The sequence below is a fragment of the Anguilla anguilla genome, chromosome 9, assembly GCF_013347855.1.
Source record: "Anguilla anguilla isolate fAngAng1 chromosome 9, fAngAng1.pri, whole genome shotgun sequence".
NCBI lineage: Eukaryota > Metazoa > Chordata > Actinopteri > Anguilliformes > Anguillidae > Anguilla > Anguilla anguilla.
In genome coordinates, this window is record NC_049209.1 from 33,236,811 (window position 1) to 33,257,482 (window position 20,672).

At 44.6% G+C, this 20,672-nt stretch overlaps 1 protein-coding gene across 1 annotated transcript; it reads left to right on the plus strand.

Moving 5' to 3' along the window:
• The first annotated feature begins 1,699 nt into the window (after positions 1 to 1,699).
• Positions 1,700 to 18,800, plus strand: LOC118236139 (mitogen-activated protein kinase 9-like). The gene is made up of 12 exons (XM_035434238.1): positions 1,700 to 1,966; positions 12,128 to 12,280; positions 12,733 to 12,862; positions 13,624 to 13,682; positions 13,846 to 13,984; positions 14,241 to 14,406; positions 14,675 to 14,746; positions 15,831 to 16,013; positions 16,385 to 16,509; positions 16,879 to 16,942; positions 17,241 to 17,312; positions 17,404 to 18,800. Exons 2-12 carry the CDS (start codon positions 12,165 to 12,167, stop codon positions 17,538 to 17,540), a joined length of 1,263 nt encoding a protein of 420 aa, XP_035290129.1. The 5' UTR covers positions 1,700 to 1,966; positions 12,128 to 12,164; the 3' UTR covers positions 17,541 to 18,800.
• The last annotated feature ends 1,872 nt before the right edge of the window (positions 18,801 to 20,672 follow it).

The window sequence follows — 20,672 nt, forward strand, 5'->3', positions numbered from 1 at the left end:
CCATATTCTATTGTAATGTTTCAGATTATTTATGACTTTTATTTTTCAGGAAAAGAGGTGTAACTTATTTTTCCATCCTTGCTTGAATCAAAAGTGTTTTTTTTTTGTTTGTTTTTTTTTTTGCATGTAGCAATATTTATTGTCGTATTCTTTGTCAATATTCCATTCCAGCTTCTAAAAACTTTGGATAGCCAGTTACGGTTCTCTTCCGGATTAAAATCAAATGCCTTTAAAACAATAATTCATATGTTTTATTCAGACGGGGATCCTTGTAGATTGGTGAATGTAAAAATGTGATAAATGAAAATTGATTGTGATATACTTTAATATCTGCTGTGTCGTTTTTTGACTCTTAAGTTACATGTTCCTTTTTTTCAACAGCATTATTCCGAGGTCTACACACCAGACTATATTCTGAGGTCTTTTCACGCCAGACTATACTTTGTACAACTCCATTTTGTTTACTATTCCGCATTTAACTGATGCTCATATCCAGAGCAATGTACGCACAGATACTGCCTATACAGCAAACTGCTTACTGTAGCAGTTCAGGTTAAGTACCTTCCTCAAGGGGACAATGGCAGTGCCCCAATTGGGAATCGAACTCAGTCTTTGAGTTAGAAACCCACACTGTATACATATGTAGTGAGGGTACATACTGTACACTGAGTTTAGGATTGCAGTCTCATTGCGCAGTAAGATTATGCTTAGTCCTCTGATTCAGTACCCCTTATCAGATGTAACCCATTGCACATAGACATAAGCCTTTTTTCCCCACTTTCGTTTGAATTGTCATACCACAATTGATGGAATATGGGCAAAACAAGACCCAGTCTTTTTTATGGCCAAGGTTAAGGGAAGTCTCCTTGACCAAATTAAAATTCCCAGACTAGCAGCTGAAAACATGTTACGAATATAAATTATGAAAAAAAATATATAATTTTGACACAGACAGCCAGCTGCACCAGCATAAGTACAGACCTAAATCTACAGTGCCGTTTAAGGTGTAAGATCACAAATACATGATTGGAATGTTCTTAACTGAACATTCTAACATTGATGTAACAATCAGAACTGGAGTTCTAGAACACTGACTTAACATTTAGAAAAAACATCTTAAAAAACCATACTCTTCAAAGGGTTAAACCACAGAACCCTCTAAAAACTGAAATGGTTCCCAAATGTGAAATGCAATTTTAGAATTGGAAAGAGTTCTGGTTCTAACACATTTGACTGTTCCAAACCTGGGTCTAAAGCTCGAAGGTAAAATAGAACAGGTCAAATAACTGGTAGGAATCTCAAAGCCTGCTGCTTTGAGACACCATTGACAGCTTCCTTCTCTCATTATTGGCCAAATCACTGTGTTGAATTTAGCAAGACACGAACAGAATTTGGCCTTATCGTTCAAGAGTGAGAAGACATTCAAAGTAAAGTTCTGAGAAGCAATGGAATTATTAGAACATTATCCAATGTAGAGCAAAACATACCACCTATTAAAGAAAACGTATGATTTGTAAAACTAGTTCTTTAAAAAAAGAAAAAAAAACTAGGGCAACCTTCAAGACTTGTAGAACAGCGCAGCCCTCTTCCCCAACAGCACTAAATTACTTAACATTAATATGACCATGTAAACTTACACCTGCAATGTAAGAGAAGAAACTTTTTACCTCTGCGCTTTTTTTTCGATTGACACGGCGACTGCGTGATTACGTCACTCACGTTTACAGTCGGCCGTCGAATTGTTGTGAGCAGCCCTCCGCTCGAGTCGTATCATTGACTGGAGTTCGGGAATTTTACCAATCCAACTCCACGGAAACCTTGCTCCCACTTCCCACTGCAGACGGCAAAGTAGCCTGTTCGTCATTTCTCTCGCTTTACCCGCGGCGCTGCGTGAATGTTGAAACGGCAAGCGGCTACTCTTCCGCGGCAGTGCATGGGAGCGATCTGGAGAAACGAAGAAAAGAAGGTAGGTGTCATGAAATTTAGTCCGCCTGTCCGCTTGCAGGGCTCCCTGTAATCCTACAAAAATAAAGTGATGAAACTGGGGCTTTGATTCTGGTCCGTAATTTCGGAAACATTACTGCAGCAACGGGCAGATAACCACATGACTGAAAGGACAACATTTTGTATGTCAGTGTGAAAAAATACCCAAAGTCATCATTTGAGCTTTGGCCTCTTGCAGTACTGACGGCATAGGACAGTAATCGCGGGTGAGACATGGCATGATATCGATGAACCGGTGTACAGTGAATTGTGCTTTACTGGTTGGAACTGGTATAGTTGAGTTTTAAGAGCGAACAAGTCATATTTAGACCTTCCGTAATACCTATTGCGACCGAAAGTATCAAATAACCACAGCCCTATTAAACTGGGATGTGTCCTGTTTGGAAATTAGGGGGCTTGTAAAATCTGCTTGAAGCAGAGTTCTGCCGGTTGTTGTTCAAAGCAAACGAATGACGTACGTAATGTATGAAGTACTGCACATCTGAAATGATCTCGTACGTGAACCGTGGAGCGAAGAGAAGCGGGACACATTATAGCTACCTGGCTATTTATGTGTGTGTCTGTGTGTGGGTGTGCGTGCGTGTGTGAGCGGACTGAGGCACGCCCAGAATAGCATATTAACCATTTGTACGCATATGAATGACCAATTGGCCATGTATGCCTGTCTTATTAATTGCAATACTAAATTCAGCACCTATTCTTTTGCAAAATAAATATTCCAGGTGCACGCAGTTCAATATATTATGGTATTCAGACAATTTCTTTGTTGTTGTTTTGGCTTGGTACTCCAGCTCATTGGATTTGAAATGAAACAATGACTAATGACTATCTGAAATCCAGAATTACAAGCTCTTTATACATTGTCCACACATTTTAGGGGACCAAAAGTAATTGTACAAATTAACATTATCTTAAATTAAGTTGTCATATTTATAACTTGCATTTAAATTCTGTGCATCCGATGACTGGCTTAATTCTGTGACCCTTATCACTAGGCGCCAGGTCTGTACTGCAGCCATGTTCAGCTCCCGTTTGTTTTTGGGGCTTTTTGCCTTCAGCCTTGTCTTCAGGAAATTGAATTGGAGATGTTCAGTTGGGTTCAGGTCAGGTGATTGACTTGGCCAATCAAGAACATTCCACTGTTTGTATACTATAATATAGCCTACAGTACAATAGAACAACCTTGGGTGTAATTTGATATCTCATAAAAAACACGTTTTCAACGTACAAAAATGCCAAGTTACTCACACATACAAGACATAGGCTACATCGTCTATAACTCATTCATTAAGACTGCCAAAATCCAGGCCTGCCATTAAAAGTATTGATATCAAAATGACGCTAAGTTACGGTACTACAAACAATATAGGCTATCTTGCTTCGCCAAAATTAAATAAGATGTATTCCAAAGCAATGCTACCCAATATTTCCTCAATTCTTTCAAGTCACTTGGCCCTGTGTTTTGTAATCTTACCATTTTACAATGTCATGCAAACTTTGTGTCAGATCAAAGTGTCAAATATTTCGAATTGCCTCGTGGAACACATTGAAATGAATGTGGAAAACTGCTGGTCAGTAACTACAGGAAGCATATTTCTTCAGAAAACATATGTTTATACTTGCTTCTGAACTGAATTTCAGTAAATGTACAAGTGATTGTATATTTCCTACGTACAATAAATACTGCGTGTAAAATACATATTGTACATACATACATAGACAACTTCTTTATCCCCATGGGGACATCTCCCTGGCAGCATGTTACATTCACATTTACGAACAGACATTTATACCAAGAAACATACAATCATCCACGCAACAGAAAGGCTGGGCAGCGAAATCCATACATACTAATACAAATTGGACATATAGATGCCTATTCAGTCAATCTTGACTGTGAGAAACCCATCCACACATATGTTTGGCCTGTCCATGTACTGCATGCTTATACACACAGGGCCAAGTGACTTGAAAGAATTGAGGAAATATTGGGTAGCATTGCTTTGGAATACATCTTATTTAATTTTGGCAAGGCAAGATAGCCTATATTGTTTGTAGTACCGTAACTTAGCGTCATTTTGATATCAATACTTTTAATGGCAGGCCTGGATTTTGGCAGTCTGAATGAATGAGTTATAGACGGTGTATGTCTTATGTCTCGTATGTGTGAGTAACTTGGCATTATTGTACGTTGAAAACGTGTTTTTTATTATGAGAGTGAGAAATGCGAAGTGACCCTGTAAGAAACGGTTGTGGATTATGGCTAGCCTTTTGTGAATTTGTACAGTCTGATGAGCGTGTACCGTTTAGCAGTTTCGGTTTGTTATATACGTAAAACAGTGGCTGTGACAAAGGGTGCGGTGGCGTAAGTGTAAACGCATCAGAAACGCAGGTGAAATATGGCCAGTGTATGTACTCACGGATTTGACGGCCATCCAACGAGCCTTGATTGACAAAAGAATCAGCAAGCCCGTAGAATTAGAGCTTCCTAGGTCGCAACTTGTGTACCCTTCTGTCCTGCTCCGTTGTCTGTTATTTCGTGGAGATGGATTTTTAGTGTTTGTAAGGTTTATAATGCATTTTGATAGGCTTATCTGCAGGTAGGAATCCTCTTCGCTGTTTTGCTTAGCTAGAACCGGAAAACTTGATAGTGGAGAATAGGAGCATACGCATATGTCCCAGCAGGCTTTGCATATGAGAAAATAACGACAGTGTGAGATAAATTAGGAGAAATTATGAAATTGCGTAGTTGAAACAATATGTTTAAGCAGAATGGGCATGTAAGTGAAGGTTGACATGATCACAGACTATAGTGCCAAGTAGGCTAAATGAAATGACCATGAGCGAGGTTAGTTTCCTTATCGAACGGTATAGCCTATATAACAGTCTGTATAAAACATTAGTCGTTGAAGTGGAGGGTTAAGTAACGTGTGAAATGTATTGCACTTATGTGCCTTTGTCATGTTCAGTAGTAGTAGTTATAATTATGAGTGAGTCATGATTTTAAATGTAATGTTTTAATGGGGAGTTGCAGAACGTACATTCATAGTAATTGTTTGTATGTGGCTAAATAGAGAACAGGGCGAAGTAACATGAATGTAGAAACGTGGTGTTTGCTGATAAGAAGCTTTTGTACGGTAGCCCAGTGAAGAAATATAGTTAATAGAAATGGTACAGTAGTGAACTGGTGTAGCCTAACTTATTAATAAAAGGAATACATTTGCCGTCATGAAAAGGATATGGGTGGCCGTGAGTGAGTTTTGGTAAAGCAAATATATGCGTAAGAAAACGTTAGTGTAAAAGAGGAAATTATCTGCCTGAGGGCGAGGCGGGATTCAATCCTTCAACCGGAGGTTTACCAGTCTGTGACTTTGTTAGTGCAGCACCATGACATAGCTATGCAATGCGTGAAATATCATTAGCAAACCTGTCCGTGGTTTTAAAGAAGAACACAGGCCAGTAAGCACAGAAGAGCTCCCGTTGAATCCATATGGCTTTGCAATATTGTAGCCGGTTAATAACTGAATGTGCAGACGGTACGTCATAATGCAGTGTATACGTTCGGTGAACGGCGGGGAGATATGGTGCAAAAGCAATAATTGAGAAGTAGTAGACAATTATTAGTGAGGGTAAAAGCAGGTTGAAGAAACGTGTTTCTAGCTGGGCTTGAACTTAGGACCTCATGTTCCCATGGCTGTAACCTTGCCCACGAGGCCACAGGCAGACTAGCTGTTTAAACTGGAACTGTTTCAGTATTTTGCGTGTGTATGCAAGTTTTTGATTGGGTCGTGTAGGTGAAGTTTTGGCTGGTGTCAGTAAAATGTCCAATGGGGAGACATGTTGTTAGTGGGATAGGTGGCAGGAAAAATAAGAATTAGAAGAAGAAGAAAGAGAAGAAGAAGAAGGAGAAAACGCAAAATCCCCTTAGTTTGGGGCTTTATTGTGTGGACATGTGAAGTTGTTTATGAAATCTGTCTGTTGAAATGGGGTCAGAATGTACAGAATTTAATGTTTTTAATGGCTGAGTGTCTGTGGCTGTTGTGGTTATTTCTGTGGGGAACCCTGAAAAGTGCCAAACTCTCGGTGCTGTATAGGTATGGGGCATGCCCCCGCCAAGGTGTAACTTGGCGGGATGGCATACCTGCCATCCCAATCCCAATCTAGGTCTGCTTCTAGAGTCAGAATAGATGTAAAGCTGTAAACCTCTGAGTATTTCAGTATGCTCACAGACACAAAGGCACGTTATTTAGACACTTGGGTGTATATAACCTATACCATATACTGTGCTGAGCTGAGTTTAGGCCATTTTGCATTTTTTCTCCTTTTTTGCATTGCATATTTAAATGCAAACCTGTGGGTCAATTAGAATGAAGCAAAATGAGTCCCAGCAACCAATGGGATTTAGTCCTGGAAAAAGTGTGGATCACCGCACTTTGATACAGAAATGTTTGGAAACCTCCCTGGTGTAGCCTAATTTCTGAAGTTTTGATGAGCCAGTATGGACACCCAGTAGCTACAAGTTTGTGAATCAATTTGTTACATGTATATTACAAGTTTGTGAATCAATTATGTATATATGATACTAAAACTAGTATTAGCATTATTAAATTTAAATGTATACTCACACACACACACACACACACACACATATATATATATATATATAGGCTATATATATGTGTGTATGTGTGATGTGTATACATGTAAATTTAATAATGCTAATACTAGTTTTAGATCTTACACATCAAAGTAGGGAAATGCAAAATTTTCTCTGGACTTTTACACGGTCTATGTATATTTCACATAGTTTGTGCATATTGCTATTCTTTTGAATATTGATGTGCATATTTTGAATTCTGCTTGTGTGCTTCCAAACCTTGGCCACAGTATGTTGAAATGAGTACAGGTGTGGATATCATACATATGGCCCACTCAGTCCTGCTCTTAGTCCAGGCTCTGATCATCTCTCATCTGGTCTACTGCAACTAAGTCCATTCTGGCCTCCCTGCCTCCACGATCAGACCTCTGCAGCTCATCCAGAATGCTGCTGCTTGCCTGATCTGTGACCTCCCTGAATTCAGCCATGTCTCTCTCCTTCTCATCTCCCTCCACTGGCCTCCCACTCCCTCCCATATCTGCTCACATCGAATTCAGAACCTTGGGGCTAGCCTACACTGCTACCTCTGAGTGTCTGTCTCCCCCCGTGTACCTGCACTCCCAGCCAGGTCACGTCTCCTTGTCTGTTCGCCCCCGCCCACCCCCCCCCCCCCCTTGGTGGTGGATTGAGCTTCCCGCTGCATTCAGAACAGCAGAGACCCTGCCCATGTTCTGACACATACTAAAGACTCTCCTCTTCTAACCATGGTTCCCCTTACCCTCTCTAGATAACCTTATTTTTTTCCTTCCTTTGTATTTTCCTTTGAATAATGTTAGAGTTATGAATATGTAAAAGATAGGCTGTCTATCCTGTAGTACTTTATTTAGTTACAATACAAATTGTTTTTAGTTAGATTAACATTACACTTATTGATTATTAATGGGCCTCTGTGCCTTCTTAATGGTATCGCATTTTTTGTCTTCCTGTGAGTCACTCTGATCTTTACTTCTCTACGTCTCTCTTGACAAGAGCGTCTGCTAAATGATTATAATATTACCTAATTTACATTGCATTTTTTGTATGAACATCCAATTTTATCCAGAATCTATTAAATTACTCTTATTGCAGATGCACACTGATGCCAGATACTTGCGTATTCACTTTTGTGATATACATTTTGTGTGTGTATAGGACTGTGAAAATGTGTGGAAGCCTGTTTGTTTGAACTGGGAAAACCTGCTGGGAAGTGTAGTTATTCAGGACACATAAGAGGCAGAGCAGGGGAATCATTGCTTTTTTTTCTGGTCACAAAAGCTTGTGGAGAAGGATTTTCCAGCAGCGGATATAATTAATTATGAAATGTGCTGATACAGCAGTTTCCCTGGTGATGCAGTTTCCACGGATACTGCAGAGTGTGTTTCTTTGATTAGCCCGACTGTGCAAGCGGAAGGTATCGATGTGTTCTTCTCATTAATTTAGGACCGGGCGGGAAGTCTGACCCTGAGTTCACATTAAACATGCAAGAGCGGAGGAAGTCATTGTTTTTCAGTAGAGGCTCACGCAACTAAACCCCCCCCCCCCCACTGTCTGCAGATCTTGGAGGTGTGCAGTGTGGTGCAGAGTTGCAAAAATCAACTTTAAGTCTCATTCAAACCCTGCACCTGTCACATGACTGCAGAAAACCAATTAGGTAGCAGTGCGGAGGTTCCTGAGGGTATTCCACAAGTTTTCAGAAAAACCCTTCTCCACCTTGAAGGAAAAGCTGAAATCTGCATGTGAACTTCTTGGAACTATATCGGCTAAGCACCTCAGTTCATAAAAATTGGAGTGAGAGGTAGATTTCTTTCACTGATTTGACCTTGTAAACAAACCAGAGGCACAAGAGATAGATTTTTTATTTTGTAATTTTTAAACCGGAAAATGGTAAAAATTTTGTTACATGTACTGTAACATCTTATTTTTAAGCACAAGAGCTGGAGGTCTTAACACTGCCAGCCATTCTGCCCATGCTCATTTCTGATTGGCTAGACACTAAACATACACAGCACTGATCAGTTAAAATGTAAGTCGCTGAGCTGCTGGTTGGCTCACTGGGTTAAGGCACCATGCTCTGGGGCCCCAGGACCGAACATGAGAACCACTCACCTAGCTCTATTCTGTGGTGCTCTATTTTCCATAGGATGTTTACCTTTCTTTGGAGATAAAATGAATGAATATATCACAATTATTTACCTTGATAGGATGGATATAAACATATTGTTTGTGCAGTACCATCTGAAGTGTGTGTTCCACCAGCCCTCTTTCCACCCCTCCAGGGAGAGACCGGGGATGAAAAAGTCAAACCTGGCGCCGGTCCGTGCGCAGCTTTGCGATAACCCGAGCGCCAGGCTGCCCTGGTCGCGGCTGCGTTCGCTTGCGCTAGCTAGCTAGCGCGGGGGTACTTTCCTGTCCTCGTAAATGCGCTTCCTTTCCTCAGCAAGTGTTTTCTTTTCGTCCTTACTTCTTATCTTGACATTGGGCCCGGGGGAGAAGGTGGCCGCTTTTTTTCCTCCTCCTCCTCCGAGATGAATGGGTGTTGACACGGAGGCCCCGGCCCTGCCTCAGACTCGCCGGAGCTGTGCGCCGCTGCGTAACGAGCGGCTGGAGATCCGGGCGGCGTTTCCCCGACGATAGAACTGAAGATGAAGTGCGCAAGATAAGAGCCGGAGAAGGACTGATGGGACGGCGGACGGTGGAGAGTGAGAGAAGTGGGGAAGGAGAAAGAAGGCCCAGGGAGAGGTGATGAAATGACCCCCGGTCGCCCGTGGCCTCGTATAAGACAAACGTAGGAGTGCTCGTCACACACAGTTTTTCCCGGGGTGTCGTATTTTTTGGATTCGCCCGCCGGGGTGTGGCGCTCGCGTGTCTTCGATCCCCGTTGTTTCGGGGCGCCCCCCCCCCCCCCGGCTGCCGTGGGACCCCGGCGCGGCAGCGGGCGGGTGTTTTACGGCACGGCTGCACAAGGGGGCCTTTATCGCCTGTCCCGCCGGCAGCTCACACAAATCAGGGGGGGGGGGGGGGGGGTTGGGGGGTTATCGCCATGCCGACGTAATTGGCTCCTCGTTGGCTGGCACGGCGGGGTGCGGTTTTAACGGCTCACGCCATTTCTCCCGGGGGGTGTCCTTGGTCCCCGCCCTCTCTGTGTTGCTGGGGCCCCGGGGGGGGGGCAGGGCAGGCTGTATTGAGTTTCCCTCCAGGGAATTTTTATTCCTATCAATCACAGGGGATGGGTTTAAAAGTCCTCCCATTTTTATACGTGTGTGCGTGTCTGTGCGTCTGTCTGTGTGCTGAACTTGTGTCTTGAACATTCTTAAGTTACTGTAACCTGTCCATCTGCCTCTCGCATAAGTGGTGTGATGCAAACCCCGCCCTCTCCTCTCTAGGCCTGCGTTTCATCTTTCTGTCCTCTCACATTTTTGAGTTGGATACTCTGCTTTGTGAGCCAGATTATTATTGTGGATTGGTGGGTCAGACAGTGGTGGGTGTGGAGCAGGGTGAAATTTGGGGAGGGGGGGGTGGTGACTGGTTGCTCTTTCCTGATTGATATCAGTGCCCCTGAGGGGAGGTATCCCATTCACAGTCTGGCACGGGGTGCAAATCGGCATCTGCTGTGCTGAAATTCAGTTGGCCCCTTTCCCCTGCTACCCCCCAACACCCCCCACACCCACAAGCATGTTGGCATGTTACCATGTCGGATTACTTTTAACCGTGAAGGAGAAATACCACGCCGGTGTTCCTGCCCTCTGAAGCCCGTGGAAATGCGTTTCCTGCTCAGCTTCGTTTCGTGCCGTAGCTTCGTCCTGTAAATCACGCATGTTGCAGGTCTTAAATCTGTGATGTCAGAGGCTGTCGCTTAGCCTCTTAGGGTTCAGTCAGGAGGAGTTACGAGCCCTCTGGTCATTTAGGGTGGGGGGGGGGGGGGGGGGGGGGTGGTTGGTGTGCAGAGCTGCGGCTCAGAGGGTCCAGCCCCACAGAGCCCTGCTGAAGCAGAATTTGGGAGGGGACAGGGGGGAAGAGGGGACGGGGCTCATTCGTCACCGTTCCCATCCATCTTCTCCAGCTGAAAGCCGAAGCCAGCGTGAGCCGGAGCTCTAGGGCAGTCCCACCGGGACCCCCGAAACGCCAGAGCGAGCGTTCAGCGCACACGCCCCTTCACTCAAAGACAGGAAACGCACGGTCCATTAGCGCAGTGTGCTAGCCACGTACAGAGGGGCTTTCTCCTCCTGGCCTCCGAGCTGCCTGCTGAGAGTCTACTGATAGGCGGATCTGCCCTTATATCTCGGTCTTTTCTGAGGCTCATTCCTCTTTCTGAAGCTCATTCCTCTTTCTGAAGCTCATTCTTCTTTCTGAGGCTCATTCCTCTTTCTGAGGCTCATTCCTCTTTCTGAAGCTCATTCTTCTTTCTGAAGCATATTCCTCTTTCTGAAGCTCATTCTTCTTTCTGAGGCTCATTCCTCTTTCTGAAGCATATTCCTCTTTCTGAGGCTCATTCCTCTTTCTGAGGCTCATTCCTCTTTCTGAAGCATATTCCTCTTTCTGAGGCTCATTCCTCTTTCTGAGGCTCTTTTTTCTTTCTGAAGCTCATTCCTCTTTCTGAGGCTCATTCAGGCTTTTTATATTCAGTGTTACGCTTGTGGGTGAACAATTGTCTCGTCTGGTATTCAGCCACGGGGGTCACATAGAACAGTTTAGGCTGGAGGGGGAACCGTTTAAACTGGGACAGCTGGTCCTAATATTGTCCCAGTGCTAATGGAGATACATGACTATGTTTTTCTAAACTCCAGGTCTAATTAAACCTGTGTTAAGATTGTTGGTGTTGGTCCTGGGGGTCCAGTTGAGTGACCTCTGCCCTGCACCGCTGCCCCTCTCTTTTGGGTCTCAGAGACCCTTGGTCCAGGAGCTCCCTGGGTGGGGGGTCCTCAGATAAATGGAAGTAGTTACCCTTTAAAGTGTAGTTTCTTTATGCACCAAAGTATTCAGAGAGTACATTTTGCTCTCTATGTTAATAAGCACTGAATTCTAGGTTTCTACAGTTAACCTTGCAAAAGCAGGGATTCTATATTATATATTATAAACAATCCAAAGACATGCAGGTTAGGGTATTTTGGAGGGTGTTAACAGGGTGCTGCTGTAAAAAGAGCAAGCATGTATAAATAAAATTTAATAAATTAATAAAATACTGCCATTTAATAGATACTGTCATGTAGGACAGCTTGCACATATTTGCTCATTTTTACAGTGTGTCCTTTTATACAGCTGGAAGCGTGCTGAAGCAGTTCAGGTTAAGCACTCAGCCTTGCTCAAGGGCACAATGACAGTGTCCTACCTGGCAATTGAACCTGCAACCTTCAGGTAATGAGCCTAGTTCCTTAACCGTTAAGCTACAGTGTCGCCCTAAGAACAGGCCCTTCTCAGCAACAGGGTCCGCAGCAAATCTTGGGGCCTTGAGATTGACTGACTGGGCAGTGCTGTGCTCTCTCCTTCCAGGTTTGATTGGATCGGTGGTGGCTGAGGGGGTGGGGCAATGAGCGAGGGGGAGGGGCACTTCTACAGTGTCCAGGTGGGCGACTCCACCTTCACCGTGCTGAGGCGCTACCAGCAGCTCCGCGCGATTGGCTCGGGCGCCCAGGGCATCGTCTGGTGAGCGAGCACATAAGCCACAAGCACCCCTTTTAATGCGGCATGTGAAATACCATGTTCAGCCATCTCGGCATTTCTCTGGACTCTAATGAGATCCATTTTTCTCATTATGTATGGGTAAGAGTATTGGAAGTTTCAGTTTGGTAATGAACATGTTATTGAATTTAACTTGTGTATAGATTACAAAAACATTAACAATAAATAACATTATTATTATTATTATTATTATTGTTATTATTATTACTATTATTATTATTAATAATAATATTTTAAAAAACATCCTTAAATTGGAGTTCATCCAGATAAAATGCCTTTCTCAAGGGTACAAGATCACTGCTACAATCCTATGTTCATAACTTGTATTCTGTCCTCTCCGGTGCATTGCTGCATTGCCTCTCTAGCGTTCAGTCACAGCAGAGCGTGACCCCTGTCCTTCTCCCTTCTCTCCACAGCTCGGCTCTGGACGTGGTTCTGGGCCTTCCCGTCGCGGTTAAGAAACTGAGCCGGCCCTTCCAGAACCAGACCCACGCCAAGCGGGCCTACAGGGAGCTGGTGCTGCTCAAGTGTGTGAACCATAAAAATGTGAGCTGCTCTACCCCCTCTACCCCCCTGCCCCGAAAAACATGAAGGCCCCCTTCCACTTTGCATCCTGAACCCCCTGCTGTGTGTTTCCGCTCATAATATCTCAGAATACTGTGCAAAGAGCCTAACACTGTTTCTTGTCAATTTAGCCCAATACCTATACTGCAGAGAGAGTAGGTTTGTCTTGTTAGGATTCTGTTAGGAGACTGAGAGGAAATTATTTTCTTAAACAAGGGCAGCATGGTGGTGCAGTGAGTACCGAGTTAGGCTAATTTGCTCGCAGTTATGATTGTGTGAGTGATTGGTGTGCGGGCCCTACGATGGATTGGAGTCCTCTCCAGGGTGTAGTCCTGCCTCTTGCCCACTGCTTTCTGGGATAGGCTACAGTCCCCTGCCCCCCCCCCCCCCCCCCCCTCCAACTCTGACCAGGAATAAGTGGTTTAGAAAATGGATGGAAGGATGGCTTTTATTCACCAAAGCTAGAAAAGCAAACCATTTACATTATTTACGTAATCTTACTAATGTATGGGCACATTGTCCCTGTAGGGCTGTTTATTCAAAGTACTGTGAAGTGCCCTGTGGCAGTTAATTTGGGTAATATTACTAAATGAGTCTAGACTTTATTGGTTGATTCTGTAACCTGGGAAACCCTGAATTGCACACGGTCGCGCTGACTTGCCTGTCTGTGTAACCGTAACCTGCTCCGCAGCCCCCCCCCCCCCCCCCATTAATCACCGCGCTCTCCTCTCCCTCTCGTCCAGATTATTCGGTTACTGAATGTCTTCACGCCGCAGAAGTCGCTGGAGGAGTTCCAGGACCTGTGAGTAGCTCTTGGCTGCCTGCCCCTGTCACCGATCTGCCTGTTAGTAAGGGGAGAGAGCAGTGCAGAGCTTCGGGTTTGGGGAGGGAGGGGGGTTCTGTCTGTGCGGCTGGCGTTGGTGCGGGATTTGAGGGGTTCGCCCGGTCTCCCCCCTTTTCCCCAGGTACCTGGTGATGGAGCTGATGGATGCCAGCCTGTGCCAGGTGATCCACATGGACCTGGACCACGAGAGGATGTCCTACCTGCTCTACCAGATCCTGTGTGGCATCCTGCACCTGCACTCTGTTGGGATCATCCATAGGGTCAGTATGTAGGGAGCTATCCCATAATACCATGTGTACCACCAGCAGGGTCTATGTGTGGGGAACTATCCCATAATGCCACGAGTCATCCACAGGGTTCTGTGTGGACCGGGCTGCCCCGCAACAGGGCATCAGTGGGTCCCCTAATGTCATTCATTGGCTGAGAACAGGCCAAAGCTGTGGGATACAGCATACAGCACCTTGTGCATGTGTCATTTACATGGATAAAAGTCGACTGTGACCCTGTTTCCTGCAGGACCTGAAGCCCAGTAACATTGTGGTGAAGGCCGACTGCACTCTGAAGATCCTGGACTTCGGATTGGCCAGGACTGCTTGCACTAACTTCATGATGACCCCGTACGTGGTGACCAGATACTACAGGGCTCCCGAGGTCATTCTGGGCATGAAGTACAAGGAGAATGGTGAGAGGGCCTTCACACAATGCCGTCTTCACTTTAATGGATATGTTGCTTTTATGTAGCACCTTGCAGCCCTTTGAGAAATGCGAAGTATTTTACGCGTGTGCAGGGCGGCCATTTTGGCTCAATATGTCCACACTGGCTATGGTGGAGCTTTGACAGCACGTGTGACTAGAAGTCCACAAGAGTGTTTGAATTTGGCTGTCCAGGAGTATATTCTGACCTGTGTGTGTGTGTGCATATGTGTGCACGTTCTCTGTTGTGTTCCCAGTGGACATCTGGTCTGTGGGCTGCATCATGGGAGAGATGGTGAAGGGGAGCGTCATTTTCCAGGGCACAGACCGTATCCTTCCACAGCCATATCTCTCTATCTCTCTGTTTCTCTCTTGCTCTCTCTCTTCCCTCTGCTCTCTGTTTCTCGCTCTCTCTCTCTGTTTTTAAAAAAGCCTCTTTCATTCTTAATGACAGGACTAGACAGGCTGAAAGGCCTGTTCTTGCCATCAAGCGTTCTCTCTCGCTCCATTATCCTGTCAGTCTCCCTCTCTTTGTTTCTGTGTCACTCACAATCACAAGCCGTTTGTAAGCATCCCTTTGTGTTTAATTGTTTATTCATTTCTCCCTTTGAACAAAACATTTATTCATCGACGGTCGATGACTGCTGGAGAATTTCCTCGTCCTGAACCTGTCTTATCCCTGCTGGCCTGCACGGCTGCTGTTCCTGCCCTTTAGAGTGATAGTTTAGCCAAAATGGATGTAAATGTCTTTTTTCTGAGATGATGTGTGTGTTCAGTGTGTGTGTGTGTGTGCATGTGCGAGTGTGTGTGTGTGTGTGTTTGCGTGTGTTGTGTACTATTGTGGTGTATAATTCTGGTACATCAGGGTCAATACGCTGAATAAGCGGGACAAAGACAGCGGCCCAAAGTGCGCCGCAGCGTTTCCTGTGAAACTGCATACGTTTAACAGGAAGAAGGCGGATGCAGTCCATCAGGGCACTTCCTGTCCAGCACTTCAGCACTGCTGAGTGAATGAAACGGATGTTCCCAGGATCCATCAGCTTTGCTTGCTCTGCTCTTTCCTCTGGCCTTCACAGTGAGCTCTGTGAATGCCTCATCCACCTCTGGTTTAACCGTCTTTCACAGCAGATGGATCTATCCTGGTTAGAAATAATCGCAAAAATCGAGCCATCCAGTGTTTATCATGTTGGATCTGAGTATAATGCAACTTCATGTTCTTTTGAAATATAAACCTGCTTTTCTCAAATCTAACAGTTTGAGAATTTTACTGAAAAAGTGCAGGGTGTAGTGATGTGTATTTATGTGTGTGTGCGTGTGTGTGTGTGTGTGTGACGTGCATGACACTGGTGTAGTGTGTGTGTGGGTGTGTACACGCATTGAGCAGGCAGTTTTCCTGAACCGGGCGTGTCTCAGACATTGACCAGTGGAACAAGGTGATCGAGGTGCTGGGCACTCCCTCCCTGGAGTTTATGGACCGGCTGATGGAGACCGTGAGGAACTACGTGATGAACAAGCCTCAGTTTCCCGGAGTCTGCTTCAGCGAACTCTTCCCCGACTGGGCCTTCCCCACCGAATCCGAGGAGGACAAGATAAAGAGTAGGACCAGCACACCCGGCCTTCCCTTTTCTCCTCCACCTCTGTCTGTCATCTTCTCTTCTAACCTCCCATCTTTTCCCTCCTCTCGCCCACTCCTCTTCCCTATCCTCTCATTTCTCTCTCCCTCTTTTCTTTCCTGTTCTCTTCCCCCCCCCCCCTTTTATTGTCCTGTTAAGGTGTGTGTTATATGTCAGTATTTTCTTGTTAATTAACAGATGCGTCCCCATGTTAGGGAGAGAAATGCTATTGCTGTGAGCGCTTGTGCTGTGCTGAAATCGTTGCTATCGTGTTAAATCCTGTCCTTTTGTCTCGCGGTGGAGACAGCGATGGTGACGGTTTATGACTCGGCCCTCTGTCAACTCTTCCCGCAGCTTGTCAGGCTCGAGACCTGCTGTCCAAAATGCTGGTCATCGACCCCGAAAACCGAATCTCTGTGCAGGACGCCCTTGCTCACCCCTACATCCACGTGTGGTACGATCCGGCTGAGGCGGATGCTGTGAGTGAGGCCATTCTATTGATACAGTCCAAACTGAAAGCTATCCGACAAATAATATTCGTTTTTTTATTAACTGGCAGAAGCAAACCTCTTGCTTGTTTAAATGTATTACATTCCGATCTATAGTCTTAATTTATGGAGTTTAATTGGGTGAAGTCACGTTGTTAATGAACTGGGTTTATAGCTCGGTGTTTATCGATCGGATTCTGCTGTTAGCTGTGGTCCAGTTGTACAAAGTACTTATTGTACTGTGTCGCTGATCGAAGCATTTAAATCACCCTGATTAACACTATTCTGCTATCTATTGTGCAAGTGAATAATAGTAGGCCGATCCATATTGCATTTTTAATCTGGAAGGATGTGTTGTAGCCTCCTCCACAGATCTCCGACAAGCAACTGGAGGAGAGAGAACACAGCATTGAACAGTGGAAAGGTACATCATCTGTCTTCTTCTCCAACCGTGTTATCTGTTCCATGCAAAATCAAGTCAGCTGCTGCTGCTGCACTGTGAGAGCCTTTTTGCCCTCTAGTGGTGGAAGGCTGTTACTGGCACTGACAATGAGCAAGCAAGTTTGTGAGGCATGTCTACTTCCTATCTACTACGAAAATAGAAGCCGCTAACACTGTTCAAGGAATTAATGATGAGCCATTTTTTGTGTCTTTTTTTGTTTTTGTGGCTTTGTAAGAACAGAAAAAACCTCCCCACGTGTATTTCCTTTATTTTTTTTTAGAATTGATCTATAAAGAAGTTTTAGATTGGGAGGAGAGGAACAAGAATGGCGTGATGAAGGAGGAGTCTTCCGGTAAGTATGATGCTGTAGATATAAGTGTAAACCCTAAAGCCTGAATGGAGACTGGGAATTCTGAGCCGTGTGCCTCTGTCGCCCCCTGCAGACACGGCTGTGAACAGCAGCACCACTGCCTCTCAGTCTTCCTCCACCAACGACATCTCGTCCATGTCCACGGAGCAGACCCTGGCATCGGACACCGACAGCAGCAGCACCGACGCCCTGACGGGCCCGCTGGAGTAAAGGCCCTGCCCCGTGTCCCCCTCGCACCCCCTCTCCCTCTTTACCTCTCTCTTTCTCTGCTCATCTGTCTGTTCCTGGCAGCCTCCAACCATTTACAAGGCCTTCCGGCCCCAAGATAAATAAGCAGCTTCCTGTTTTTGTTTTTTTGTTTTTTTTTTTTACTATTTTTTTATTTATTTTGCGTCCCCATTTCACAAGTCTGTTCTCATTTTACGTGTGTTTGTGTGCTCTGAATGGCCTGTTCTGTCCTGTGTGTGAGAGGGAGGGGCTGAGGAAGAGAAGGACTGAGGAAGAGCAGGGTTGCTAGGTTTATCGCTCCACGCTCACAACAGCATGGAAATATTGCAAGATATTACTGAGAAACCCCTCAACAGTAGGCCTTTTCAGTACTCTACGGTAAGCTTGAAGAGTAATCCTGTACAATAAGTCTCTACGGTCTCTACGGTAGGCCTTCACAGTAAGCCTCTACAATAAGCCACTCCAGTAAGTCTCTACATTGAGACTCTGGCCCGCAACCCCAACACCTGTATTACATACAGTAATATTCTACAGTAAGTCTCTACAGTAAAATAAGATATACTTTTATTGAAGCCTCTACAGTGGGCAGAACAACTAGCCACAGTAAAGCGGCAAAGTGGTGACGTTCTTCTCACAAAAAAAGACGCACCTAAGGGGCGGTTCCATGCTTCACTTCCTGTTTATTTTCATCACCTCAACTTCCTCATCTAATCAACTTCTGCATGTGGCTCAAAGTGACACCGGCTGTACGTCCGCTTCTTTCATACGAGGCCAGACAAGCACACTCTTGACTAGAAGACGACTGAAAAAGATCATCCCTATTCAGAGATGACTTTTACTTTTACGTGCTTCTTATTTGTATTCTTACAAATGGAGATTCCTCATCCCTCATTTCTTCTGTTGAACAAGGAAAAAATGAACAGTGTTAATGTGATCCACTGGTCTTTTATTTGGGCTTTACTGGGTGGGTGTCTTTTTAAAAGTAATAATATCGGTGTCTGTCTGTGATTGCTTCTTAGCAGAAACACTGCCACCTGACCTGAGTGTTGAGGTGCATGTATTGTACACAAGTACATATCAGTTTATTTTACAAAGGAAACAATGGTCCAGTATGAAAAAATCTGTTTCTACAGAGGTACTGATTGTCAGTATATACTGCAAAAAAAAGATGATTGTGATTATGATTTTAAAAATCGTATTAACTTGAAAACAAAATAGAAAACCAAATGTTGTCGTTCTAAAGACGGTGCACTTTGTGAATGTGTTGTTGCTGTTTTCCGTCATTCCAATAATAGCACTTACATGTAATAGTAAGTGTGCAAAGATAGTGAAAGTACTGTATAAAAGTAAGAAATTCAATGTTAATCACCCAAATAAGAGCTCCATGCCTCAGATAGATCCCATGCAAAGGCTTGCGGATATACAGACTGCTTCTCTCCATCTTGGTGTTTAATCTTGTCAGTGCAGGTGGGTATAATGCACTTATTTGTCCTAGTGGCTCTAGCGATCTCTCCTGATGTAAGCTAAATGCCAAGCCCATCCATCGGTTTCTCTCTCACAGTGTTTACATGGCCTGGCAGTGTACTTATGCTCAGAATCCCTTCCAGCAAATGTGGTCAGAAAAGAGATCATATCTGATCTGAGATCAGATGTATCTATAGATGTGATTTGAAAGAGCTGCGCTCAGCTGATCTAAGATCAGGTGTATCTGTAGATGTGTCTTGAAAGAGCCGCGCTCAGCTGATCTAAGATCAGGTGTATCTGTAGATGTGTCTTGAAAGAGCTGCGCTCAGCTGATCTAAGATCAGATGTATCTGAACATGAGTTTTGAATGAGCTGCTCTCAGCTCAACTGAGGTCAACATGGTGGAGCCCAGTTTCCCTAGACCTCTGTGTCATAGTATGTGTTTTCCACTTTTTTCTTTCTTTTTGTAAATTAGGAAAAAAAGATGTTACTTGTGTGATGTTTCCCTTGCATATCTGTCTCACGCTTTCAGTGATTGTAGCAGTCCCTGTCGTGTGTATTCTTTGTTCCACATTCGCCTGAATTCCTGAAGCTTGGGGGCGAGAGGAAGACCAAAGAACTGCTGAGACTCGTGAACACGCAAGTCTCCACACTCCGGAGTGTCCCTCAGAGCTCCAAACAGAACTTCTGGAACCTTCCGTTAGAACGCAGAACTCTGTGGCTGGACTTGGATTGGACTGAATGAGTGAGCTGTGTTTTCAGGGTCAGGGGGGTGGGCTTTACGTTTGAGAACCGTTACCTGGGAAACCGTTCAACCTTACATGCATCCATCATGCCTTAAGAGACTGCTGAAGTGTCAGTGTCAGTGTGCTTGTGTGAGGGAAACTTGAAGACTGTGCGTGTGTGTGTGGCTTCTGTGTATAATTGTATTAGGTTTTATCTACTGTTGTTTTTACCACAATGCGCTATGTTCTTCCTTCATCAAGTGCTTATCTTTAGGCCTTTAATTTTTGTAACTTTCTGGTTCTGTATTCTGACACTGAAATGTGTTATATTTGTGCTGTGAGTGACATTCTGCCTGTGTTTGCACATGTGTTTAACTGTGGTGGCAGTTGTGTCGGTGGAAGCTGTGTGTTTGCGGTGTGCGTGCGTGCGTGTGTGTGTTTGTGTGTGAACGTGCATGTGCGTGCGTGTGTGTATGTTGTGAGGGGGTTTGTGGGTCATGTCTCTGTCCAGCATTGTCTTCCTCTTGAACTGTTGCTTTCTGAACAGCACACACAGTAAACTATAAATACTGTAAGTGTACACCTCTATTTTAAGAGCCACTTCATTCCTGTTACAAACAACACCTGAACCATATTTTCGTAGTCTGAGCGGTGACAAATGAATTGTCTTTTTGACACTGAGGTAGATCACTAATTCTCTGTTGTCATGTTCTTGGGATCACTAATTCACTGTTGTCGTAGTCTTTCAGCTCACTAATTCTGTGTTGTCATAGTGTTGGGATCACTGTAATTCACTGTTTTCATGGTCTTGAAGTGTCCCCAAGATTGCTTGTTTAAAGCAGACTCACTCAGAATTCTGCCCTGTTTAAAGCATTCCTAAAGGAGTCTGCAAAAAAAAAAGTCATGCTTTTGAGAGAAAGGAAGG

What these genes read in the sequence shown, in the direction of transcription:
- LOC118236139 (XM_035434238.1), top strand. Translation starts at nt 12,165, where the DNA reads ATGAGCGAGGGGGAGGGGCACTTCTACAGTGTCCAGGTGGGCGACTCC. An exon ending in AGTGTGTGAACCATAAAAAT is followed by an intron (nt 12,863 to 13,623) that starts GTGAGCTGCTCT and finishes CCTCTCGTCCAG; the next exon opens with ATTATTCGGTTACTGAATGT. An exon ending in CATGAAGTACAAGGAGAATG is followed by an intron (nt 14,407 to 14,674) that starts GTGAGAGGGCCT and finishes TTGTGTTCCCAG; the next exon opens with TGGACATCTGGTCTGTGGGC.